Here is a 26,538-nt window from a genome sequence, read left to right on the forward strand (position 1 = left end):
GAGGAGCGGGACTAATTGGCTCGCTCTTTCAGAGAGCCGGCACAGGCACGGTGGGCCGAATGGCCTCCTCCTGTGCTGTATCATTCGATGAATCGAATTGCCCAGTTGAAAATGCAAACGTGAATTTTAACTGGAGCCACCAATTGATATAAAACCAAAATACTGCGGATGCTGGAAATCTGGAATAAAAACAGAAAATGCTGGAAACACTCAGCAGGCCAGGCCGCATCTGTGGAGAGAGAAACAAACAGAGTTAACGTTTCAGGTCGATGACCCTTCGTCAGAACTGAGCCTAAACGTCAGAACGGTCATCGACCTGAAACGTTAACGGAGTATCGCCACCAAATAGTACCTGAGTAGAAGGGTGCAGACTTTAAAAGATTTGCTAAAGGACTAAGTGGATACAAGGCTCTGAATGTAGTAAGATTTTAATTTTAAAAGTTGCACCATGAAATATTAAACGGAACATAAATTTGTATCTGGAGTTCATTTGTAATTTGTTTTTAGTCATTTGCCGGATGTGGGCGTCGCTGGCAAGGCCAGCATTTATTGCCCATCCCTAGTTGCCCTTAAGAACATAAGAAATAGGAGCAGGAGTCGGCCATTCGGCCCCTCGAGCCTGCTCCACCATTCAATAAGATCATGGCTGATCTTCCACCTCATCTCCACGTTCCTGGCCTATCTCCACATCCCTTGATTCCCTTAATATCCAAAAATCTTTGAAGGTGGTGGTGAGCCACCTTCTTGAACCGCTGCAGTCCGTGTGGTGAAGGTGCTCCCACAGTGCGGTTAGGGAGGGAGTTCCAGGATTTTGACCCAGCGACGATGAAGGAACGGCCGATATATTTCCAAGTCAGGATGGTGTGTGACTTGGAGGGGAACTCGGAGGTGGTGATGTTCCCATGCGCCTGCTGCCCTTGTCCTTCTAGGGGGAAAGAGGTCGCGGGTTTGGGAGGTGTTATATCACTTATATTACACCCCAGTATGATCTGAAATTTATAGCACTGTAATAGCATGACCAGAAGGACTCTGACTCAGGCCATAAACAGTGGCATTTGAGAATAAAATGGCCGAGAAAAATAAGACGAGTTCAATTAGATTAGGTTCATCTGCAGTACATCTGAATCTTAGATTGGATTAAATTAGGGTGAGTTCGGTTAAATTAGAATGGGTCAGATTAGATTAGCATGGGCTACATTAGTAGAAATGAAATAACTGGGACAGATGGAGAATGGGGAAACATTACCAGTAGAATTGAACATTTTGAATTAGATTGTGTTCAAGGGTCTATTTTAGTAGCTTAGCATTATTGTGATGAAGGATGCATCTCCCCTCAAGTTTTATTGCTGGAATATTAATAGTGCCACATGATGTGAGCTGAAAATGTACAAATTGTACGGGCCTGGGAGAATGGTGGGCCTTGGGCCTGGCACCAGTCTCCTGGTTATGGCTGCTGTACTCAACATCCGACCTTGCTTTGAGGAGCATTTACCAAGTAGCTAAGAGAGGTTTTAAAGAAACCACTGTCGTGGGACTGCTTCAAATACAAGGTGTAGACATAATGGCCTCGATTATAAACCCACCGCCTCCCCCATTACCCACCCCCTCCCCCGGACAGGCAGGAAAGTGTCGGGCAAGGGGCTGAAATCTTCAAAAAGCGCGATCCCACCGTACTCCCTGTTGCCGTATTATTAACGCCGGCGATTTTGCCCATCAATGAGGCTCCTGTTAAAGGCAGGCGGGGGCCTACTTAACATGCAAATGTCATGCCCCGATGACATCATCGGAGCCGCGACCCAGTATTAAAGAAAGACTTGCATTTGTATAGCGCCTTTCACCACCACCGGACGTCCCAAAGTGCTTTACAGCCAATGGAGTACTTTGTGAAGTGGAGTCACTGTTGTAATATGGGAAACGCGGCAGCCAATTTCCACACAGCAAGCTCCCATGAACACCAATGTGATAATGACCAGATAATCTGTTTTTAGTGATGCTGATTGAGGGATAAATATTGGCCAGGACACCGGGGAGAACTCCCCTGCTCTTCTTCGAAATAGTGCCGTGGGATCTTTTACGTCCACCTGAGGGAGCAGACGGGGCCTCAGTTTAACGTCTCATCCGAAAGACGACACCTCCGACAGTGCAGCACTCCCTCGGCGCGGCACTGGAGTGTCAGCCTAGATTTATGTGCTCAAGTCTCTGGAGTGGGACTTGAACCCACAACCTTCTGACTCAGAGGAGGGGGTGCTACCCACTGAGTCACAGCTGACAATTTGACTACACTTCAAAAAGTAATTCACTGTGAAGTGCTTTGATCCATCTGGAGGACGTGATAAAGCACTGTTGAAATGCAACTTCTGTCAGCTTTTAGAGTGTGCACCCGATTACAAAGCAGAAAGTAGTACAGGCCCCAACCAGCGCCCTTCCCCAATGTTCTGGTCTAGCCATTCGGAAACACTGCTTATGGCTCATTGCAAAATATGCCAGTTGGCGTCCAGCCGCATCTCAATGAATCAACCACCATCCCAAGCCTGTTGGCCGCGAATTGTCCACCTGCCATCTGACGGTGCTCGTCAAGTGACCTACTGAGCGGGGCGGAAAAGGCAAACCTCTCCGGCAGTCAGAAGAAGAGTGGCATCGGCAAAAGCCCGAGATCTGGCGAACTGGAGCTAGGGACAGAGAGCAGCGAGGAGGAGAGGAGAAAAATCTAAAATAGCTTGGCCTTTTTTAAAATGCCCACTATTAAGACAAACCCAGCACACAAATTACTGATCAAACTCATTGGCCTGTATTTTCTGATGCCTACGGGTGGGTACGCGCTGTGTACCCACCCGTAGGGACATCGGAAATGCTGGTTTCAGGCATGCGAAGCGTATGCGCTGAAAACCGGCATTTCTGATCCGTCACGAATCCTCTTGACAGATCCTCTGCCTGCCCTGGATTTGGGGGGGGGGGGGGGGGGGTGGTGGTTCCACTTTCTGCACAACCTCCGCCCGCTGAAAACACTTCAAAATCTTACACCTGGTAAAAGCATAGGAGTTTAAAAAAGTTTAAAAAAAAAAAATTTTCCCCACTCATTTAAAAATACTTTTAAAAAAGGTAAGTTTATTTTTAGCCCCGTAAAAAACTTTATTTTTTTCAAAAAATTTAATTTCTGTTTGACATATTTAATTTAATGTAATTTTAACTCATTTTAAAAACATGATTTTTACAAAAAAATTTATCTAATGTTTTGATGTGTTTTTGGGGTGATCTCCATTCATATATTTGACAGGTCTATCTGTCAAAAGTATGAAGGGAGATTCCCTTCTCCTATTGGCTGGCCTGGCCCACATGATCCCAGGGACGCTTGCGAACCGCCTGCGCCCCCTGGGATACGTGGGCCCTGCGCATTTCGACTGTGGAGAGGCCCAGGATCGGAAGTGTCCGGACCTCGGAAGCCCTCGGGTAAGTTTGTAGATTTTTTTCCAATGGGAGGCCTCCGCACACCGGAAGCCTCCGATCGGAAATTACGGGCCATTATACACCAAAAAGTTCTCATTTCCTCTCACAATACTAAATGCCCAGTCCTGCCGAGTGAAAGGGCGGGCGGGCAAACCCTCACTTGGGGCTTCTGCTCGAGCTGGCTGATGGAGACACACAATTCAGGACTTGTGCTCGCTCTTTATGAGAAGACAGCTGTTTCTGGCTTCATCCCTCCCAAAGATCAAAGTTCACTGCAAAGTTGGCGAGGGGGGGGCGGGGGAAGGGAGGAGAAATTGAGGCCTACGATCCATATCCTATCACACCCTCAGGGCAGCTCACTGGAACACAAACATTTTTGCACCGTCTGCTGAACTCCCAGCAAGGAAATACAGTAATGCCAACTCTCACGAATTAATCGCGATTCTTAATGAACATTTACCTCAACTTGCGAAGGGTGGCGATAACGGATGGGATTTTTAACACTTTTTTTGTAAAGCATTTTCAGATGCAGTAATATTAGTTTTTGTAAAGAGCGTGACCTGTGAGACATTAAATAAAGCCACTAATGAGGCTTATAAACCCCCAAAAATACCAACTCGCGATTTCTTACCAAAACTCGAGATTTTTTTAAGAGTTTGTCTCATGATTTATGAAACAGTGGAATTGGCATTACTGGAGATACGACAAGAGTGCTTGCGAAAAATCAACGCTCAGGACATTCATGGGCATCGCGATGGAATTCTACTTTGTTGCATTTTCAATTTGTTATTTGGTACAAAAAACTGGAATTTCTCCGACTGAAGGGGAGGGAAATGTTTTTTTGTTATTAGGAATAATTAACGACAAATGTAAAATCCAGGACAACCAACGCGAAGAAAAAAAATTACCTGAACACAACAGGAGAGGGGCCACAGAATTTGTGCAGCGTTTTCTTGATGTTGTCACTCAGCGTAGATTCATCGAGGTACCAGGTGCTCTGGTCTGAAGCAGACGGGCCAGCCGTGGGATCTGTCATTAGCAATCATACTTAGTGAAATGAATTTAAAGTTTCCTACAGATAAAAGCTGGCAACAGAGGTAGACATTTTACTTCTTTCGCCAATAATACAAGATGTTACATTACATCGAGTTTACAGCACAGCAACAGGCCATTCGGCCCAACAGGTCTATGCCGGTGTTTATAGAAACATAGAAGATAGGAGCAGGAGTAGGCCATTCGGCCCCTCGAGCCTGCTCCGCCATTCAATGCGATCATGGCTGATCATCCAAATTCAGTACCCTGTCCCTGCTTTCTCCCCATACCCCTTGATCCCTTTAGCCTTAAGAAATATATCCAACTCCTTCTTGAATATATTTAATGAATTGGCCTCTACTGCCTTCTGTGGTAGAGAATTCCACAGGTTCACCACTCGCTGGGTGAAGAAATTCCTCCTCATCTCAGTCCTAAATGGCTTCCCCCTTATCCTTAGACTGTGACCCCTGGTTCTGGACTCCCCGACCATCGGGAACATCCTTCTTGCATCTAGTCTGTCCAGTCCTGTCAGAATTTTATAAGTTTCAATGAGATCCCCTCTCATTATGCTCCACACCAGCCTCCTCCCACCCCTCTTCATCTCACCCCCTCAACATATCCTTCTATTCCTTTCTCCCTCATGTGCTTGTCTAGCTTCCCCTTAAATGCATCTATACTATTCGCCTCAACCACTCCCTGTGGTAGCGAGTTCCACATTCTCACCACTCTCTGGGTAAAGAAGTTTCTCCTGAATTCCCTATTAGATTTATTAGTGACTATCTTATATTTAGAACCCCCAAGTTTTAGTCCCCCCCACATCTTCTCTACGTCGACCCTATCGAACCCCTTCATAATTTTGAAGCCCACCCACTCGGCCCTCTCTTTTCTGGAGCAAACAGCCCCAGCCTATGCAATCTTTCGTGATAGGTATAACCTCTCAGTTCTGGTATCGTCCTTGTAAAACAGTACCTCAATCTTTAACAACAATATAGGTAGCGGGCACAGAGAAGGAAACCGCTTCCCCTTTCCCACCTGCAATACTTTAAATCCAAGCTAAGATTTTTAGGACTGCCCATCTCCAATAGTGAGAATACTTTTCTTGCCTCACCCCTTATTTTATTCTCCTCACATTCGCACGAGAAAGGCTTTCCCCACTCTGTGGTGGGAAGGTTCCTTGTTTGCCCACCCGAGGGGAGTGGACAACATTCCCAGGAATAATACCGCTCCATATGACTCAAATATCCAGCGTTACTTTCAGAACAAACTTTGTGGTTTCAAGGGGTGGGGGAGAAGGGAAATGCACCTATGTAACTTTGAATTAAATAGCGGAAAGAGGGGGAATAAGGTGATGCAGTAGTTTAGTCATTGGCCTTCCACCTCTGGGACCTGGGTTAAAATCTAGCACACACTTTTTTTTTTCCTATTCGTTTATGGGATGTAGGCGTTGCTGGCAACGCCAGCATTTATTGCCCATCCCTAATTGCCCTCGAGAAGGTGGTGGTGAGCCGCCTTCTTGAACCGCTGCAGTCCGTGTGGTGAAGGTACGCCCACCGTGCTGTTAGGGAGGGAGTTCCAGGATTTTGACCCAGTGACGATGAAGGATCGGTGATATACTTCTAAGTCAGGATGGTGTGTGACTTGGAGGGGAACTTGGAGGTGGTGGTGTTCCCATGCGCCTGCTGCCCTTGTCCTTCTAGGTGGAAGAGGTCGCAGGTTTGGGAGGTGCTGCCCAAGTCTTGGTGAGTTGCTGCAGTGCATCTTGTAGATGGTACACACTGCAGCCACGGTGCGCTGGTGGTGGAGGGAGTGAATGTTTAAGGTGGCGGATGGGGTGCCAATCAAGCGGACTGCTTTGTCCCGGATGGTGTCGAGCTTCTTGAGTGTTGTTGGAGCTGCACTCATCCAGGCAAGTGGAGAGTATTCCATCACACTCCTGACTTGTGCCTTGTAGATGGTGGAAAGGCTTTGGGGAGTCAGGAGGTGAGACACTCGCTGCAGAATACCCAGCCTCTGACCTGCTCGTTGCCACAGTATTTATGTGGCTGGTCCAGTTAAGTTTCCGGTCAATGGTGACCCCCAGGATGTTGATGGTGGGGGATTCGGTGATGGTAATGCTGTTGAATGTCAAGGGGCGGTGGCTAGACTCTCGCTTGTTGGAGATAGTCATTGCCTGGCACTTGTGTGGCGCGAATGTTACCTGCCACTTAACAGCCCAAGCCTGAACGTCGTCCAGGTCTTGTTTCATGCGGGCATGGACTTCTTCATTAGCTGAGGAGTTGTGAATGGCACTGAACACTGTGCAGTCATCAGCGAACATTCCCACTTCTGACTTTATGTTGGAGGGAAGGTCATTGATGAAGCAGCTGAAGATGGTTGGGCCTAGGACACTGCCCTGAGAAACTCCTGCAGTGACGTCCTAGGGCTGTGATATTTGACTTTCAACCACCACAACCATCTTCCTTTGTGCTAGGTATGACTCCAGCCAGTGGAGCGTTTTCCCCCCTCATTCCCATTGACTTCAGTTTTACTAGGGCTCCTTGATGCCACACTAGGTCAAATGCTGCCTCGATGTCAAGGGTGGTCACTCTCACCTCACCTCTGGAACTCCGCTCCTTTGTCCATGTTTGGACCAAGGCTGTAATGTGGTCGGGAGCCGAGTGGTCTTGGCGGAACCCAAACTGGGCATCAGTGAGCAGGTTATTGGTGAGTAAGTGCCGCTTGATAGCACTGTCGATAACACTTTCCATCACTTTGCTGATGTTTGAGAGTAGACTGATGGGGCGGTAATTGGCCGGATTGGATTTGTCCTGCTTTTTGTGGACAGGACATACCTGGGAAGTTTTCCACATTGTTGGATAGATGCCAGTGTTGTAGCTGTACGGGAACAGCTTGGCTAGAGGCACGGCTAGTTCTGGTAGGAATAAAACTATTTTCTGCAGACCATAAGGGTCCTAGATCCAATGAGCTTGGGCAGTCCCAATCCTCTTCCTAGTATGCCCAGACCTACGGCACAAAACTGCCCCTAATTCAGCACTAACTGGCAAGGCCACACGCAGGCCTAAAGGATGGTTGGGTGCAGGAAATGGGGGGGGGGGGGGGGGGATGCCACACTGGCGCAGCAGAGGGTGTTCTTCTACAATTGGAGCAGAGTCCCATGGGTCGGTCCAAGTGGAAGGAAATGTTCCCTGCATCGGGCCGTGTAATACCCGAATCGGGAACGCTTGATACCGACATTGGGTGTCTCCCCCACACTAACATGCCTCACTTTGATGAGTGCGAAGAAGAAAAATGACAGTAAAGAATTTCACAAGAAATCTCTTAGAGATACGATCAGTGAGGTCTTGGAAGCCATCCATGAAGCACACCTCTCGAAACTATTTGTCCCACGGTGAATCCATGCTCATTATACTAGAGATCATGGCCCAGCGGATAGTTTGTTGGGGTGAAGAGCTATTGTGCTGCTTTTCAAACCTGCACATTAGTCAGAGCAGTCGAGGCTGTTAGAAACCCTCTGCTTCAAAAGAATGAAGCTGGATTTGGCTTTGGCTGTGCAAATCCTCCAAGTTCCGGCATTTGGTTCAGCAAAGTACTCCATTTCGCTTCCCGTGTGTGGGGTACGTTATGCTGCATTATGAAGAAAAGCTTGCATTTCTATAGCGCCTTCCACAACCTCAGGACATCCCAAAGCGCTTTACAGCCAATGAAGTACTTTTTGAACTGTAGTCATTGTTGTAATGTAGGAAATGCAACAGCCATTTTGCGCATAGCAAGCTCCCACAAACAGCAATGTGATAATGACCAGAGAATCTGTTTTTGTTACGTGGATTGAGGGGTAAATATGAGTCAGCCTAGAATTTTTTGCTCAAGTCTCTGGAGTGGGATTTGAACCCACAACCTTCTGACTCAGAGGAGAGTGCTGCCCACCGAGCCACGGCTGACACATGTTATGCTACAGAATGATACACGGACATCAAAAGTGATGAGAGAAGACAAAAGCAGGGGGAACGTACTGTCCAATAACAGAACTTTACTCAACACGTATTAGTGACTTTCCTTTTCCAGCCAAAGTTCTTACGAAGGGTCTGTAACCCATTACAGGCTTTTCTTCCTCTATTTATGTATATACATTGCAATTTTATTATTTCCCACTCCAGACTTGAGCACATAAAGCTAGGCTGACACTCCAGTGCAGTGCTCAGGGAGTGCCGCACTGTCGGAGGTGCCGTCTTTCGGATGAGACATTAAACCGAGGCCCCGTCTGCTCTCTCAGGTGGATATAAAAGATCCCATGGCGCTATTTCGAAGAGGAGCAGGGGAGTTCTCCCCGGTGTCCTGGGCCAATATTTATCCCTCAACCAACATCACTAAAAAACAGATTATCTGGTCATCATCACATTGCTGTTTGTGGGAGCTTGCTGTGCGCAAATTGACTGCCACGTTTCCTACATTACAACAGTGACTCCACTTCAAAAAGTACTTCATTGGCTGTAAAGTGCTTCGAGACGTCCGGTGGTCGTGAAAGGCGCTATAGAAATGCAAGTCTTTCTTTTTCTTATGTGCTTCTTGTTCCTGGTTAGTCGCTGCAGTTTTAGTCTGTAAATCCGGGCCGGTGTTTAATAGCCGAGTTTAAGTTCAAGTGGGAACATCTGATGCAGCAAACAAGGGCAGTATTACATCGTGGTCACGCGTCTCCAGAGCAATGATCCTTCGGATCTGGGAAAGGTCCCGCGCGGGCCTCTCCACCGTAAACCCCGCGTACGCGGGGAAATTTGAAAGGGCCTGCGCGCTAAAAGAAACAGGCCGCACGGAACGAAGCGCAGCTTACAGGGGGACACTGCTCCAGAGGACCTGAATTGTGGGTATCATCCTAATTACTTGCAGGAGCCAAGTCCAGATGAGAGTGCCCCCCCTGGTGGGGTCCCTGACATCAAGAAGCCATCTTGTACCACGATGACCAGTTCAGATTCGGCTGCCGTGTTTCCACTTTGGCATTCCAGGTTATTCCAAGTGATCCGTTATTACCGCATACAACCCGCTCGAATCTCAGAAGATGCTGTTGTCCTATTTTTGCCTTTCCCAGTGGCCTGTAGCCGACCCCAATTGTTAATCAGTACTCTGACTTCTTCCGGTCGCCTGTCCACTTTAATTCTCCGCTCCACTCCCACTCAGACCTCTCCGTCCTCGGCCTCTTACACTGTTCCAATGAAGCTCAACGTAAGCTCGAGGAACAGCATCTCATCTTTCGATTAGGCACTTTACAGCCTTCTGGACTCAACATAGAGTCAAACAATTTCAGACCATAACCTCTGCCCCTATCCTTTTTTTCCCCCATTTTATTTCCTCTCTCCCACATGGCAGCTGTCTTTCATTCTGCCAGTGCCATTTACACTTCATCTAGAGCCATCTTCTGTTCCTTAATTTATCCCATTACCATCTCCTTTTGCCGTGCACCATCTCTTAATCTCTCTTAATCTCTCCTGCCTTCCATCCTATCACAGACCTTCCCTTTTGTTCTTTCCTCCCCTCCCCCCTTTCCCCACCCCTACACTTGCTTAAAAACCTGTTCCATCTCCAGCTTTTTTCCAGTTCTGACGAAGGGTCATCAACCTGAAACGTTAACTCTGTTTCTCTCTCCACAGATGCTGCCCTGACCTGCTGAGTATTTCCAGCATTTTCAGTTTTTATCTCCGTCTTCTTTTAAGCTGCAGTCAGGATATTTCCATTTGTCCCCCTTGGCAGAGACCGTTTAAACTTCCTTGAAGTCTCGATTATCCTGCACATACACCACCACCTCTCCTTTCCTTTCTGAGCAAACTACAGTGCCCTGTCTCGTGAGCAGAGGAAAGATATCCAGCAAATTATTCGCACAGTTTCCACGCGAAAAGACAAACTATAAAACAAATGACGTCAAACGTCCGTTACCTGGAGCCCCGCAGACCGTGTTAATTGCCGTTGACTGAGATGAAAGCAACTCATCGAGGAGCCTTTGTGCAGTGGGGAGGATCTTCCGAGGAAAGGGGACGAGAGAGAGAGAGAGAGAGAGAAAGGAAAACACAAAGACAATGTAACAAAACCAGTCTTGTTTGAAGCTCTCCGATATTACACAAGTTCGGCAATATTTTAAGCACAACTTTGGTTCAAGTCTCATGCAATAGATTGGACTCACTCAGCCCGTGGTAAGCGCGGCGATTGATGTCCATTTTAACCCAGTTAGCCAGTAATTCTCGGGGAACAGCACCTCATCTTTCGATTGGGCACTTTACCGCCTTCTGGACTCAACACAGCGTTCAACAATTTCAGACCATAACCTCAGCCCCTATTTTTTCACATGGCAGCTGTTGACGATTCTGCCATCCCCATGTACACCTCCTCTAGACCCATCTTTTGTTTCTTTACTTGTCCCATTGCCATCTCCTTTTGCCTTGCACCATCACCCCTTTAATCATTTAATCTCTGCTGCCTTCCACCCTATCACAGACCTTCCCTTCTGTTCTTTCCTCCCCTCCCCCCTTTCCCCGCCCCTGCACTTGCTTAAAACCTATTACATCTCTAACATTTTCCAGTTCTGACGAAGGGTCATCGACCCGAAACGTTAACTCTGTTTCTCGCTCCACAGATGCTGCCTGACCTGCTGAGTGTTTCCAACGTTTGCTGTTTATATCTCAGATTTCCAGCATCCGTAGCCTGCAACTCTGCAGGACTCCAGTTTATGCTTTCATAAGAACATAAGAAATAGGAGCAGGAGTAGGCCAATCGGCCCCTCGAGCCTGCTCCGCCATTCAATAAGATCATGGCTGATCTTATCCTAACCGCCAATCCACTATCACAGAACCATCTCCTGAATCTAACAGAATTAGACACACGAAATAGGAGCAGGATCAGGCTACACGGCCCCTGGGCCCGCTCCGCTACCCACAGGGCCATGTCCGATCCGAACCTAGACTCATGTCCAAATTCCTGCCCGCTCCCCGTAACCCTTAATTCCCTTTACTTCTGGGAAACTGTCTATTTCTGTTTTAAATTTATGTAATGATGTAGCTTCTACAGCTTTTTGGGGCAGCATATTCCATGGACCTACCACCCTCTGAGTGAAGTAGTTCCTCCTCATCTCAGTTTTGAAAGAGCAGCCCCTTATTCTAAGACTATGCCCCCTAGTTCTAGTTTCACCCATCATCGGGAACATCCTCCCTGCATCCACCCGATCCAACCCCTTCACAATCTTATATGTTTCAATAAGATCGCCTCTCATTCTTCTGAACTCCAATGAGTAGAGTCCCAATCTACTCAACCTCTCCTCATATGTCCATCCCCTCATCCCCGGGATTAACCGAGTGAACCTTCTTTGTACTGACTCGAGAGCAAGTATGTCTTTTCTTAAGTATGGACACCAAAACTGTATGCAGTATTCCAGGTGCGGTCTCACCAATACCTTGTACCTCCCTATTTTTATATTCTATCCCCCTAGCAATGAAAGCCAACATTCCATTGGCCTTCTTAATCACTTGCTACACCTGCATACTAACCTTTTGAGTTTCGTGCACCAGGACCCCCAGATCCCTTTGTACTTCAGTACTTTCCAGTTTCTTGCCATTAAGATAATAACTTGCTCTACGATTTTTCCTGCCAAAGTGCATAACCTCACACTTTCCAGTATTGTATTCCATCTGCCAAATCTCTGCCCACTTACTTAGCCTGTCTATGTCCCCTTGCAGGTTTTTTATGTCCTCCTCACTCACTACTTTCCCTCCCATCTTAGTATCATCTGCAAACTTTGATATGTTACACTCGGTCCCCTCCTCCAAATCGTTAATATAGATTGTAAAGAGTTGGGGACCCAGCACTGACCCCTGCGGAACACCACTAGTTACTGATTGCCAGTCTGAGAATGAACCATTTATCCCAACTCTCTGCCTTCTGTTAGATAGCCAATCCTCTATCCATGCCAGAATATTACCCCCAATCCCGTGATTTTTTATCTTAAGCAATAATCTTTTGTGTGGCACCTTGTCAAATGCCTTTTGGAAGTCTAAATACACTACGTCCACTAGTTCCCCTTTATCCACCCTATATGTTACTTCCTCAAAGAACTCCAGCAAATTTGTCAAACATGACTTCCCCTTCATAAAACCATGCTGACTTTGTCCTATTAAATTATTATCCAAATGTCCTGTTACTGTCTCCTTAATAATGGACTCCAATATTTTACCTACCACAGATGTTAGGCTAACCGGCCTATAGTTTCCAGCCTTCTGTCTACTGCCCTTTTTAAATAAGGGTGTTACATTAGCAGTTTTCCAGTCTGCCGGGACCTTTGCCGAGTCCAGGGAGTTTTGGAAAATTATTACCAATGCATCCACAATCCCTACCGCCACTTCCCTCAAGACCCTAGGATGTAAGCCATCAGGTCCAGGTGATTTATCTGCCTTGAGTCCCATTATTTTACCGAGTACCACTTCCTTAGTGATTTTGATCGTGTTTAGCTCCTCCCCCCCTATAGCCCCCTGTTTGCCCAGTGTTGGGATATTCTTAGTGTCTTCTACCTCCACCCAAACTGTTTCATTATCCTGATCTTTTGACCCAATATCATTTCTCTGTATTACAGTGATTCCTTCCTTTATTAACATAGCCACCCCACCTCCCCTTCCTTCCTGCCTGTCCTTCCTGATCGTTAAATAACCTGGTATGTTTAATTCCCAGGCATTGTCACCCTGCAACCATGTTTCTGTAATGGCCACAAGATCATACCCATATGTAGTTATTTGTGCCATTAACTCGTCTATTTTGTTACAAATGCTACGTGCATTCAGATAGAGAACTTTCAAATATGTTTTGTGACACTTAGTTCCTGCTTTTGCCCTTTTTATTACTTTACCTTTTACTCCATACCTTCTGCCCCTTCCTGACACGCTCTGGTTTTAAATTTCCCCACTGCTACCCAAGTCTATGACCTTCTCTGTTGTCATTTTTATTATTTGCTCTCTAGGAACCTCCCCCCAACTAGTTAGTTTAAAGCCCTCTCTACAGCCCTAGTTATATGATCCGCCAGGGCTCTAGTCCCAGCACTGGCCAAGTGAAGCCCGTCCCAACGGAACAGCTCCCTCCTGCCCCAGTACTGGTGCCAGTGTCCCAGGAAGCAAAACCCATTTCTCCCACACCAGTCTTTGAGCCACGCATTTAACTCTCTAATTTTATTTGTCCTAGCCAAATTCGCTCGTGGCTCAGGTAATAATCCAGAGATTATTACCCTTGTGGTTCTGCTTTTTAATTTGGCCCCTAGCTGCTCAAACTCCCTCAGCAGAACCTCCTTCCTTGTCCTATCTATGTCGTTGGTACCAACATGGACCACGACAACTGGATCCTCCCCCTCCCACTCCAAGTTTCTCTCCAGTCCAGAGGAGATGTCCTTAACCCTGGCACCGGGCAGGCAACACAGCCTTCGGGACTCTCGCTCTCGGCTGCAAAGAACTCTATCTATCTCCCTAATGATACTATCCCCTACCACTACAACATTTCTTTTAACTCCCCCCACTTGAATGGCCCCCCGCTCCACGGTGCTGTGGCCAGGTTGCTCATCCTCCCCGCAGTCCCTGTTCCCATCCTCACAGGGAGTAAGAGCCTCGAACCTGTTGGACAAGTGCAAGGGCTGCGGCTCCTCCAACACTACCTCCTGGATCCCCGTACCTGCCTCACTTCTAGTCACACCATCCTGACCCTGGCCACGGACTACATCTGAATTAATTAATCTAATTGGTGTGAATTCGCATCTTTGTATAGCCTAATTCAACTGTACCATTGTCCTAGTACTAGGAACTACCTTAAAAGACTAAAAAAAAGGTCAATCTAAATGTGGACAAAGCCAATGCCCGTCTGGTGTATTGAAAATGAACACACGAGATACCAGCCCAAATGCTATAGATCTGAGCCCTCAATTACTTTGTACGAGAACGCAATGAACAGTTGGGGCTCCGTTCTCAAAACGTCGAGTGCCAAAAAAAAAACGTCGCTCCTCTCAATCGCTCCCCCTTGGATTTTCTCCTTACCTACTGTGGTGATTATTTCCTATGTTTAATAAGAAGTATTGTGATTGGTGAATGGGGTGGTTGTTCTCTGTGTTAGTAAGAAGTATTGTAATTGGTTGTTTGTTTCTACCTTGAGATATATGCTGTAAACTCATTGGTAGTGGATGTCAGGTGATTTGTGGTGGCCATCTTAAATTCAGTTCTCTCCAGTCATGGTTGGAGACTGGTGTTGAAAGATGTGCTACTGGATTTTTAAAGTTAATAAAGCCTAGATTAGAAAGGCAAATCTATTCTTTATTTCACCTACTAAATTACTGCATGGGGACCAGCAGAAGAATGGCGGGTGCAGATTTTATTTGGGATGGGTTCTGCTCGTGGGAAATGCGCTGTTCAGGGTGCCCGGGCATACTGACATTTCAGGCTGGATTTTGTCAATGGGGACGGGATGGAGGTGGGACTCCCACTTTTTGGGGTGTAGTCCCGCCTCCATCGATTTGTGGCCAACCCACGCGATTTTCCCTTGATTGACCTTGTTGAGTCCGCCCAGCAGGCTCAACAGGCCAATTAAGGGACACCCGGTTACAGGTGACGTCACAGATTGACATTTCATCTGTCAAGAGCTTTTGACAGATGAAATATCAGCATTTGACAGCTCTGTGAAGCTGTCAAACACTGACAATCTGACTTCTAACTTGAGTCCTTCTCCACAGACTCAATTAGAAATCTCTCCAGAACAGAAAGCAGAATGCTGCAACTTTTGACAGCTCGCGGCCATTCTGCTTTCTGTGCCGGTGAGATGAGGGACTCCCGAGACCTGAAGGAAGAAAGCCTGCATTAGTAAGTAAAGGTAAGTGAAACTTCTTTAAACACTTTATACACACACACCAAACACACTTACCTCTGCACTCATGCACCCATCACTCACCTGAACAACGGACATCTCGAACCCTCCAAGCCCTTCAGCCCGACGGTCCACCTCGCTAACTTGCTGTGGTTTGGAGCCATCGGGCAGCCCACACTTCAGGGCTAAAAATAGGGATTAGGCCAAAAACTGCCCGTTAACTACTTGTTAACAGGCAGTTAATTGGCACTAATCCCCTTCCCGCCTCGGGGAGGCAGCTCCCAGCACAGGTCGGGTATCCGCCTCCTGGGAAACGGGCACGGAGGCGGGTTGGGGGGCGGGAAGGGTTTGTGCCCCCCGATTCTGCAATTCCCCCCCCCCACTCCCGCCTCCAAACCCGCCTCCACGGGGCTTGGGAAATTCGAGCCCTTCCTGTCTGCTTCCTGCTAGCTCGTCGAAAAATCATCTTGTTACATCAATGGTTTCAAGTACAGGAAACTTTCGATTTACCGGGACCTAAATAACCGGAACGCTCTATCCACCGGCAAAATTCAGGAGTCGGTTCAGATAACTTTTTTTTACTTTCAGTTACTTTTTTTACTCATTTGTGGCTGTGCAAGGGTGTAGCTGAAGCTGTTGCTAAGCTACAGAGACGCTTGCAAGTTGTGCCGATTGTTTTGAAGCTGCAACAGGGTTTGTTGCTTTAGACGGAGCGCTGAGCTCCGTATCTTTTAACTATAGCGTTCGGTTATCCGGCATTGTTGATGGACCGGCACCAGGTCGGTCCCGTCCGTGCCAGATACCAGAAAGTTTCCTGCAGCAACATTTCTGTACAAAATAAATTACTACGGACATTTCGCCCGCAAATCTGCATCGTATCGATCAACGACGCAATGGTGGCACTGCATCAACTCCTGCTGCTACTTCGCATAGTCTTAAAACTGCATTCCAGACGACAGCAAAGAATGATCTGCAGGGCTGGAGTCATCTCCAGTTGACTCTTTCTCAAACAACTTTAAAAAAAATCAAAATACTGTATTTTTTTTTACAAAAGATCATTTTGACAAAGTCACGAATCGAACAATTAAAAGCTTTACCTGTTGGCTTTTTACAAACTGTAGCTTTATTTAGTTGGGAAAACAGCCGCGGAACGGCGCTGGGACTCGCGGCCAATTCCAAAGATTGTCGACGGGCAGCTGATGATTCCTTACCTGCTGAGGCAATTCGCTGATCAAATACTGTGCAAACTTCTGCAGCTGATCTCTCTGTAGCCTGGACAGCGATTCAGACACTGGCGCCCGCAAACACACAGCCGAGGCCTACAAAACAATTCAGAAGAGAACGTGAGCTTACTCAAGTACTGGTAGAAAAAATTGAGGAACGTTCCAAATCCTTCTGAAAGTGGGCCAGGAGGCATTACCAAACCTCTTGCACAAGATCCTCAGGAACCAGACAGCACGAGAAACTTAGTGTACCTCAAGGGAAAGTACCAAGAGGTATTAAAATTACATAAGAAATATGAGCAGGAGTAGGCCATTCGGCCCTTCGAGCCTGCTCCGCCATTCAATAAGATCCATGGCTGATCTTCTACCTCAACTCCACCTTCCCGCACTATCCCCATATCCCTTCATTCCTTTAATATCCAAAAATCTATCGATCTTGGTCTTGAATATACTCAACGACTGAGAATTCCAAAGATTCAGAACCCTTTGAGTGAAAAAATTTCTCCTCATCTGAGTCCTAAATGGCCGACCCCTTATTTTGAGACGGTGACCCCTGGTTCTAGACTCCCCAGCCAATGGAAACATCCTCCCTGCATCTATCCGGTCAAGCCCTGTAAAAATGTTATATGTTTCAATGAGATCGCCTCTCATTCTTCTAAACTCCAGAGAATATAGGCCTAGTCTACTCAATCTGTCCTCACAGGACAATCCCCCCCATCCCAGGAACCAGTCTGGTGACCCTTCGTTGCACTCCCTCGATGGCAAGTATATCCTTCCTTAGGTAAGGAGACCAAAACTGTACACAGATTACCAAAGGGTTCTTTATTCTTTCCACCAAAAGTACTTTGCAATTGATTACAAATCTAATGAATAATGTGTTTGTGATGGATAGATGTCTGAAGATCAATAACACCTTCCCTCAGCAGCCTTGAAGATTTTGACTCCCATTGAGGTTAACTTACACTACTAGGTTACATTATTCAAATATCTCAGGTGAAAAATGAGCTACAATTCCCAGAAAGTAGTACAAGCAGAAACCACTTCATGAACTAGCAGGAATAAACTTGGTACCTTTTAAACAATAAAGTTATTTGACAACACACTGGCTGCAGAAATAGTTTTTAATTTCTTTAAATATTGGGAAGACTGAAGACATTGGTTTCATCCCCCGCCGCAAACTCCGTTCCCAAGCCACTGACTCCATCCCTCTCCCTAACATCTGTCTGAGGCTGAACCACACTGTTCGCAACCTTGGTGTCATATTTGACCCTGAAATGAGCTTCCGACCACATATCCACGGCATCACTAAGACCGCCTATTTCCACCTCCGTAACATCGCCCGTCTCCGCCCTTGCCTCAGCTCATCCGCTGCTGAAACCCTCATCCGTGCCTTTGTTACCTCTAGACTTGACTATTCCAACACACTCCTGGCTGGCCTCCCACATTCCACCCTGCGTAAACTTGAGGCAATCCAAAACTCGGCTTCCTGTGTCCTAACTCGCACCAAGTCCCATTCACCCATCACCCCCTGTACTCGCTGACCTACATTGGCTCCCGGTTAAGCAACGCCTCGATTTCAAAATTCTCATCCTTGTTTTCAAATCCCTCCATGGCCTCGCCCCTCCCTATCTCTGTAACCTCCTCGAGCCCCACAAACCTAACCCCCCCTTTCCCCCACCCCACAAGATATCTGTGCTCCTCTAATTCTGTCCTCTTGAGCATCCCTGAATATAAGTGCTCAACCACTGGTAGCTGTGCCTTCTGTTGCCTAGGTCCTAAACTCTGGAATTCCCTCCCTAAATCTCTCCGTCTCACTGCCTCTCTCTCCTTCTTTAAGATGCTCCTTAAAACCTACCTCTTTGACCAAGCTTTTGGTCACCTGCCCTAATTTCTCCTTATGCGGATCGGTGTCAAATTTTTTGTCTTAAAATACTCCTGTGAAGCGCCTTGGGACGTTAAAGGCGCTATATAAATTCAAGTTGCTGTTGCTGTTGAATGGAATAATCTAATCTTATGAATCTGAGGAAGTGACAGTGATGCTCATTTTAGAAACAATGATGGCAGATAATACACCGACACGCGTCCTGAAGATGATTCAAGACAACTGTACTCATTAAGACTTGGAGTATCCATTGTCCACACATTCATAAGTTATGCTGAAAAAAAAGAATCTGCATTTCTATAGCGACATTCACGACCTCAGCACGTCCCAAAGCGCTTTACAGCCAATGAAGTACTTTTTGAAGTGCAGCCACTGTTGTAATGTGGGAAACGCAGCAGCCAATTTGTGCACAGCAAGTTCCCACAAACAGCAACAAGATACGTAACCAGATAATCTGTTTCAGTGATGTTGATTGAGGGATAAATATTGGCCAAGACAACGGGGAGAACTCCCCTGCTCTTCTTCGAAATAGTGGCCATGGGATCTTTTACGTTCACCTGAGAGGGGCAGACGTGGCCTCGGTTTAATGTCTCATCTGAAAGACGGCACCTCCGACAGTGCGGCACTCCCTCAGTACTGCACTGGGAGTGTCAGCCTGGATTACGTGCTCTATTCTCCAGAGGATTTGAACCTGCAACTTTGACTCCGAGGCGAGGGTGCTACCCTCTGAAAAGCTGCGAAGTATCAGGCTTGAATTAGCCAGGATCTAATTGAATGGTTTGAGGGGCTGAATGGCCTTCTCCTATTCCTACATTCCTTATGAAGCAGCAACAGTCTTAGTCTCAAAATTAAGAAGGGTGAATGCTTTAAAATGTTTCACTCTAGTATTTGAGCCTCGTGACCAGCGGAAATTTGGCCAATAGGTTGAAGCAGCTACAGAAGACCACTATTGCTCGGTCAGAAGAACTCTTGCAACTTCAGAAAAAGAGACGCATCCTTCAAAGGGAAGACAAAGAGGTCTGGGTGCCCTGCCGAGATCGAGTAATAAAGCAAGGCTGACAAGGCTATGCATCAGGCCTCAAGGTATTGTGGGTTGTCTGAAGCCACCACAGAGTAGAGCTTGGTCTCCAAGGGACAAGTCGCCAAGGGACAATCTAGGAATAGATTGCATTTTTTTTATATTATATGTCATTAGCTTATGTGCAATTCTGATAAATGACAGGACTAATATATGCAAGGTTCTACCAGAATACAGTTCATGACCATGAGTCATCCCTTAAGCTTCTGTCTCCGGAGGTAGTTGTATGATCGCTATTTATCCCACGCAAGCTGGTCAAATTTGTTAACTAACAGTTCAACCAACCAAACAGAGGGAAAATCAAGAAATAATTGCACCTGGAGGCTTTGCACCATCTGCCCAGCAGAAAACATGAGAAGATACGGTGAGTTTCTGGCTCGGATTTCACAAGGGCTTATTGATGGAAAGTGTCAAGATTCATCGAGTGGTCATAAGGTGAACACAAACTCAAATCTTCACAGAAACCAGGCGAGCTTTCACCCCTAGCATGGCGGCCAATTATTAAATGAGATTGGAAACAGAGAGGGAAACTTCTAGTGCCGTAGGAAGGAGACTCATTCTCGTTGTCCCCATTCAGCCCCGTTTTTTTGTGTCTTATAACACTCCTGTGAAGCGCCTTGGAATGTTTTACTACGTTAAAGGCGCTATATAAATACAAGTTGTTGTCTAGGGCAGGAGTGTCCATACCTGGGCCAATATTTATCCCTCAATCAACATCACTAAAACAGATTATCTGGTCATGATCACATTGCTGTTTGTGGGAGCTTGCTGTGCGCAATTTGGCTGCCACCTTTCCCACATTACAACAGTGACTACACTTCAAAAGTACTTCATTGGCTGTAAAGCGCTTTGGGACGTCCGGTGGTGGTGAAAGGCGCTATAGAAATGCAAGTCTTTTTTTCTTTTAGAAAGATAGAGAGAAAAGGAGTGCTGCCACTGTTATGTGGTGGGAGGAGTGGGTGGGGTGGGAGAAAGTACTGTGTGCATTCCAGGCGATTTTAATTAAATTCAACATCTTGTAATGTAAAATGTGGGTGACAAAATGGGGCGTGATCACCCGTGCTGCCATCTTAAACCGCTGGTCTATTGGGCAGAATGCTCAGTTAATTTATTTAGTAACTTTGAAGTCATTTTGTTTGCTGGACAGTGAAGAGGGGGGCGGGTAGCAGTACAGGCAAGTTGAGTTCTTATCTGTCACCACAGTTCATTCACGTTTTATTGGCACCAGCTGTTTACTGGAGTTGACACATGAATACTCAGCCAAACCTCCATTCCACCCGCCCGCCCCCACCCACAGTCTGGCCTGAGACAGTTCAGGAGCGTCGGTCTGGATAAAGTTCCATCCCCCAGTATCACACCACCAGCTGGTTGCCATATTGTGATAATGTGGCATAAATTGATCACCCGGTGCGATGGTGTGACGCGTCGCACCAAGTCCCGTTCGCCCATCACCCCCCTGTGCTCGCTGATCTACATTGGCTCCCGGTTAAGCAGCGCCTCGATTTCAACATTCTCATCCTTGTTTTCAAATCCCTCCGTGGCCTCACCCCTCCCTATCTCTAATCTCCTCCAGCCCCACAACTCCCCCCCGCCCCCGAGATATCTGCGCTCCTCTAATTCTGCCCTCTTGAGCATCCCGGATTATAATCGCTCCACCATTGGTGGCTGTGCCTTCTGTTGCCTGGGCCCTAAGCTCTGGAATTCCCTGCCTAAACCTCTCCGCCTCGCTACCTCTCTCTCCTCCTTTAAGACGCTCCTTAAAACCTACCTCTTTGACCAAGCTTTTAGTCACCTGCCCTAATTTATCCTTATGTGGATCGGTGTCAAATTTTGTGTCTTCTAATACTCCTGTGCAGCGCCTTGGGACGTTTTACTACATTAAAGGCGCTATATAAATACACATTGTTGTCCAGGGCAGGAGTGTCCATACTTTTATGTGCTGTATACAGGAGTGCCACGTGGCTCAGTGGGCAGCACTCTCTCCACAGAGTCAGAAGGTCGTGGGTTCAAGTCCCACTCCAGAGACTTGAGCACAAAAATCTAGGCTGACTCTCCCAGTGCAGTGCGAGGGAGTGCTGCACTGTCGGAGGTGCCGTCTTTCGGATGAGAAGTTAAACCGAGGCCCCGTCTGTGATGAAATATTCCATTCATCACTCATCAGTATTTCTCTGCCTGTGACTGTGGTTGGTTTCAGTTTCATTTCCATTGTATTGTACTGTGTGTAGAGCTCCGCCCATACCTGGCTCCTATGTAAGCTGGCCCAGCCTGCAGCACATCCAGTACGGCAGACCTCTGGATTGAAGATACATTCTCCTCTGTGTGTTACCTTCTAAGTCAATAAAAGCCTTGTTTTGTTTCGCTAACATCGAGTCTTGGATTTATTGAGGCACATCAATTTTATTGACTTAATTTTCAACACAATGGATCAACTCTTGAAACCCGAACGTTTGGATTTGGACCAGCATGCTTCGGACACATCGGCACGCTTCGGACACTGGTTTATGTGTATGGAATTCTTCCTGGACAATTCCGCAGCCGTCAAAGACGCTACGGACGCTGCGAGTATGAAACTCGGAATTCTGCGGAATTGGGTAAGCCACCGGGTTTACCCCCTCATCCAAGACGCCGACGCGTACCCGGCCGCCTGCGACATCTTAAAGGCGCATTACCAGCAGCCTACGAATGAGGTGTATGCTAGGCATCTGCTCGCTACTCGCGCACAGCGACCTGGGGAATCGGTGGAGGAGTTCCTAGGCACCCTGAAAACGCTTGGCAAAGACTGCAAGTGCCAAGATGTAAAAGCCGCAGTGTACACTGACGAGCTTGTTCGCGATGCCTTTATCACAGGCCTCAGCTCCACTTACATCCGGCAGAGACTGCTGGAAAAAAACGGGATTGGACCTGAAACAGGCTGCGGACACAGCACGATCCCTGGATGTGGCCCAGAGAAACTCGGACGCCTACTCTTCAGCCCGCGCCGTCCACGCCGCCACGTGTGCACCAAGGGCGCCGCCATCTTGGAAGGCATCTTCCCCGCCCGGCAGCCCGACACCGTCGGGGCCCCGCTCTCCCCCCAGAAGCCCTACGACAGCCGCGACGCGTCGGGGACCCAACTGCTACTTCTGCGGGCAGCCGAAGCACACCAGAAACCTGTGCCCGGCGAAAGGCACCACCTGCTTTAAGTGCGGTAAGAAGGGGCACTTCGGGAAGGTGTGCAGAGGGAACCCCGCCGGAAAACCCGCCACCGCCGCGTGTGCGCCGTGGGAGCGGCCATCTTGGACGACATCTTGCCCGACCTCGTGGGGTCCGCCATCTTGTGAGCAGACAGCGTGGACGCCATCTTGTCTCGATCAGGGCCCTACAGTGGCATCGGTCACAGTGGACCAGACCAGGCCGCACCCGCTATCCAAATCAATGGTGGACATCGAGGTAAACGGATGCAGGGTTAAATGTTTAATTGACAGTGGAAGCACGGAGAGTTTTATCCACCCTGAACTGGCACAACAACTCTCCCTAAAAGGTGGTCCCTACTCGGGGTACCATCTCTATGGCTGATAAAACCCAGACATCGACCATTATGGGTTACTGCACGGTACAATTGTCCGTTAACGGAAATGTATACGATAATTTTAAAGTATTAATCATGAAGAATCTGTGTGCGAGCGTGATCTTGGGCCTGGATTTCCAATGCTACCACCAAAGCATCACGCTCAATTACGGTGGGTCCCAGCCGCCCCTCACAGTGTGCGGTCTGGCTACCCTGAAGGTAAAGCCGCCTTCGCTATTCGCGAACCTTACCCCTAACTGCCGGCCAATAGCGACCAAAAGCAGGAGGTACAGCTGGGAGGACAGGCGGTTTGTCGCGACCGAGGTAGACAGGCTCCTGAAAGAGCGCATTATTGAACGCAGCAATAGCCCGTGGCGCGTCCAAGTGGTGGTGATAAGGGGTAGCGAGAAGAAACGGATGGTGATCGACTATAGCCAAACGATCAACAGGTACACCCAACTAGATGCCTACCCGCTACCCCGCATATCAGAAATGGTGAACCAAATCGCCCAATACCAGGTGTTCTCCACCATCGACCTCAAGTCAGCGTACCACCAGCTCCCTATCAGATCAGAGGACCGCCCGTACACCGCCTTCGAGGCGAACGGACGCCTCTACCAATTCCTCAGAGTCCCCTTTGGGGTGACGAATGGGGTCTCGGTCTTCCAGAGGGAGATGGACCGCATGGTCGATGACCACCACTTGCAGGCAACCTTCCCCTACCTCGACAACGTCACCATCTGCGGTCACAACCAGCAGGATCACGACTCGAACTCGAGAGGTTCCTGAAAACCGCACAAAAACTCAACCTCACCTACAACGAGGACAAGTGCGTTTACAACACCACGCGCCTCTGCATACTAGGCAGCGTGGTGGAGAATGGGGAAATCGGACCAGACCCCGACTGATTGCGCCCCCTACGGGAGCTGCCCCTGCCCAACACTCCCAAAGCCCTGAAAAGGTGCCTGGGGTTATTTTCTTATTATTCCCAATGGGTCCCCAACTACTCCGACAAAGCCCGCCCCCTCTTGAAAGCATCCTCTTTTCCGCTCTCTGCTGAGGCCCATGCCGCCTTCAAAAGCATTAAGCAGGATATTGAGCGGGCCACGCTACAGGCAGTGGACGAGAACACTCCCTTTCAAGTGGAAAGTGATGCGTCTGACTTTGCCTTGGCGGCCACCCTCAACCAGGCGGGGCGGCCCGTAGCTTTCTTCTCGAGGACCCTCCAAGGGCCCGAGATCAGACACTCCTCCGTAGAAAAGGAGGCCCAAGCCATCGTGGAGGCAGTGCGCCACTGGCGCCACTACCTAGCCGGCAAACGCTTCACCCTACTTACCGACCAGCGGTCGGTAGCGTTTATGTTCAATAATAAACAGAGGGGGAAGATTAAAAATGATAAGATTCTTAGGTGGCGGATCGAGCTCTCCACCTTCGATTATGACATCATTTACCGGCCAGGGGCCCTTAACGAATCCCCCGACGCCCTCTCACGAGGGATGTGTGCCAGCGCCACCGGGGATCGGCTACAGACCCTCCACAATGACCTCTGCCACCCAGGGGTCACGCGGCTGTTCCACTTCATAAAGTCCCGCAACTTACCCTACTCGATTGAGGAAGTTCGGTCCCTGACCAGGAACTGTCGCACTTGCGCTGAGTGCAAGCCTCGGTTCTACCGCCCAGATAGAGCCCACTTAAATCAAAGCTACACGGCCCTTTGAGCGGCTCAGCTTAGATTTCAAGGGCCCCCTCCCGTCCGTCGACCGCAATGTTTACTTCCTGAACATTGTGGACGAATACTCTCGTTTCCCATTCACCTTCCCCTGCCCAGACATGACCAGCGCCACGGTCATTAAATGCCTCAACAGCCTGTTCTGCCTGTTCGGTATGCCGAGCTACATCCATACAGATAGGGGGGCGTCCTTCATGAGTGAAGAGCTACGCCAGTACATGCTGTCCAGGGGGATCGCCACGAGCCGTACCACCAGCTACAACCCCCGGGGTAACGGTCAAGTGGAGCGAGAGAACGGGACAGTATGGAAAGCAGTCACTCTAGCTCGAAGGACCAAAGGCCTCCCTATCTCCCGCTGGCAGGAAGTCCTCCCAGATGTGCTCCATTCGATACGGTCGCTATTGTGTACTGCCACTAATGCCGCGCCTCACGAGCGAATGTTTGTCTTTCCCCGGAAATCCACCTCAGGTGTATCCATGCCGTCATGGCTCTCCACCCCAGGTCCGGTATTCGTGCGAAGGCATGTGAGGGGCCACAAGACGGACCCTCTCGTGGAGTCAGTGCACCTACTCCACGCCAACCCCCAATACGCGTATGTCCGGCACGCCGACGGAAGGGAGGACACCGTGTCCATAAAAGACGTCGCCCCAGCCGGTAACGACAACAACCACGACAACAGCAGCAACAACGACCACAGCAACTCTTACCCACCCACTACTCTTTCATCACCCCCGGAAGAACATCGACCAACGGTACCCCCACCAACTACCCCTTCAACAACCCTGGCGGCACCCCCGGCAGAGACCCAGGAGGCCACCGGGGACACCCAGCCGACACCCGCGGCACCACAACAGCCACGTCGGTCGCAGAGGACTATCAAACCCCTGAACAGACTAAATCTATAGAAGGGGTGAATGTGATGAAATATTCCATTCATCACTCATCAGTATTTCTCTGCCTGTGACTGTGGTTGGTTTCAGTTTCATTTCCATTGTATTGTACTGTGTGTAGGGCTCCGCCCATACCTGGCTCCTATGTAAGCTGGCCCAGCCTGCAGCACATCCAGTACGGCAGACCTCTGGATGGAGGATACATTCTCCTCTGTGTGTTACCTTCTAAGTCAATAAAAGCCTTGTTTTGTTTCGCTAACATCGAGTCTCGGATTTATTGAGGCACATCACCGTCTGCTCTCTCAGCTGCACGTAAAAGATCCCATGGCACTATTTCGAAGAAGAGCAGGGGAGTTCTCCCCGGTGTCCTGGGGCCAATATTTATCCCTCAACCAACATCACTAAAACAGATGATCTGGTCATCATCACATTGCTGTTTGTGGGAGCTTGCTGTGTGCAAATTGGCTGCCGTGTTTCCTACATTACAACAGTGACTACACTCCAAAAAGTACTTCATTGGCTGTAAAGCGCTTTGAGACGTCCGGTGGCGGTGAAAGGCACTATATAAATCCAAGTCTGTCTTTCTTCTTTTAATGAGACAACAGCGGTAATAGCAGCCCTTTCCAAATATCCACGTCCGCAAAAATCACAGAAATACAAGCAGAGATCGGACTGCGTTACTGGGGTTCAGGGCCTGGGGAGCTGCATGAGGAGCCAGGGCCACAGTCAGTCAGCCCTGGTCTAGGGAGCACCACAAGGTTTATTCCAAATACAAATACTATCTCCTTTATATGTTGTATTATTCCCACAATGCCAAATCCAACCAAAATCAGGTCTTTGCGGCAATTATAGA

The 26,538-nt window shown here is 48.2% G+C and overlaps 1 protein-coding gene across 1 annotated transcript in view; it reads right to left on the reverse strand.

The window, feature by feature from the left end:
- zswim8 (zinc finger, SWIM-type containing 8) overlaps positions 1-26,538 on the reverse strand; it is a 219,800-nt gene that overhangs the window by 68,599 nt on the left and 124,663 nt on the right. The window contains 3 exon segments of the mRNA XM_085970598.1: positions 4,353-4,473; positions 10,399-10,480; positions 16,548-16,655. Coding sequence (XP_085826724.1) covers positions 4,353-4,473; positions 10,399-10,480; positions 16,548-16,655 — 311 coding nt within the window.

The sequence above is a fragment of the Somniosus microcephalus genome, chromosome 29 (genome assembly GCF_052327205.1).
Source record: "Somniosus microcephalus isolate GS21.2 chromosome 29, FLI_Smic_1.0, whole genome shotgun sequence".
Lineage (NCBI taxonomy): Eukaryota > Metazoa > Chordata > Chondrichthyes > Squaliformes > Somniosidae > Somniosus > Somniosus microcephalus.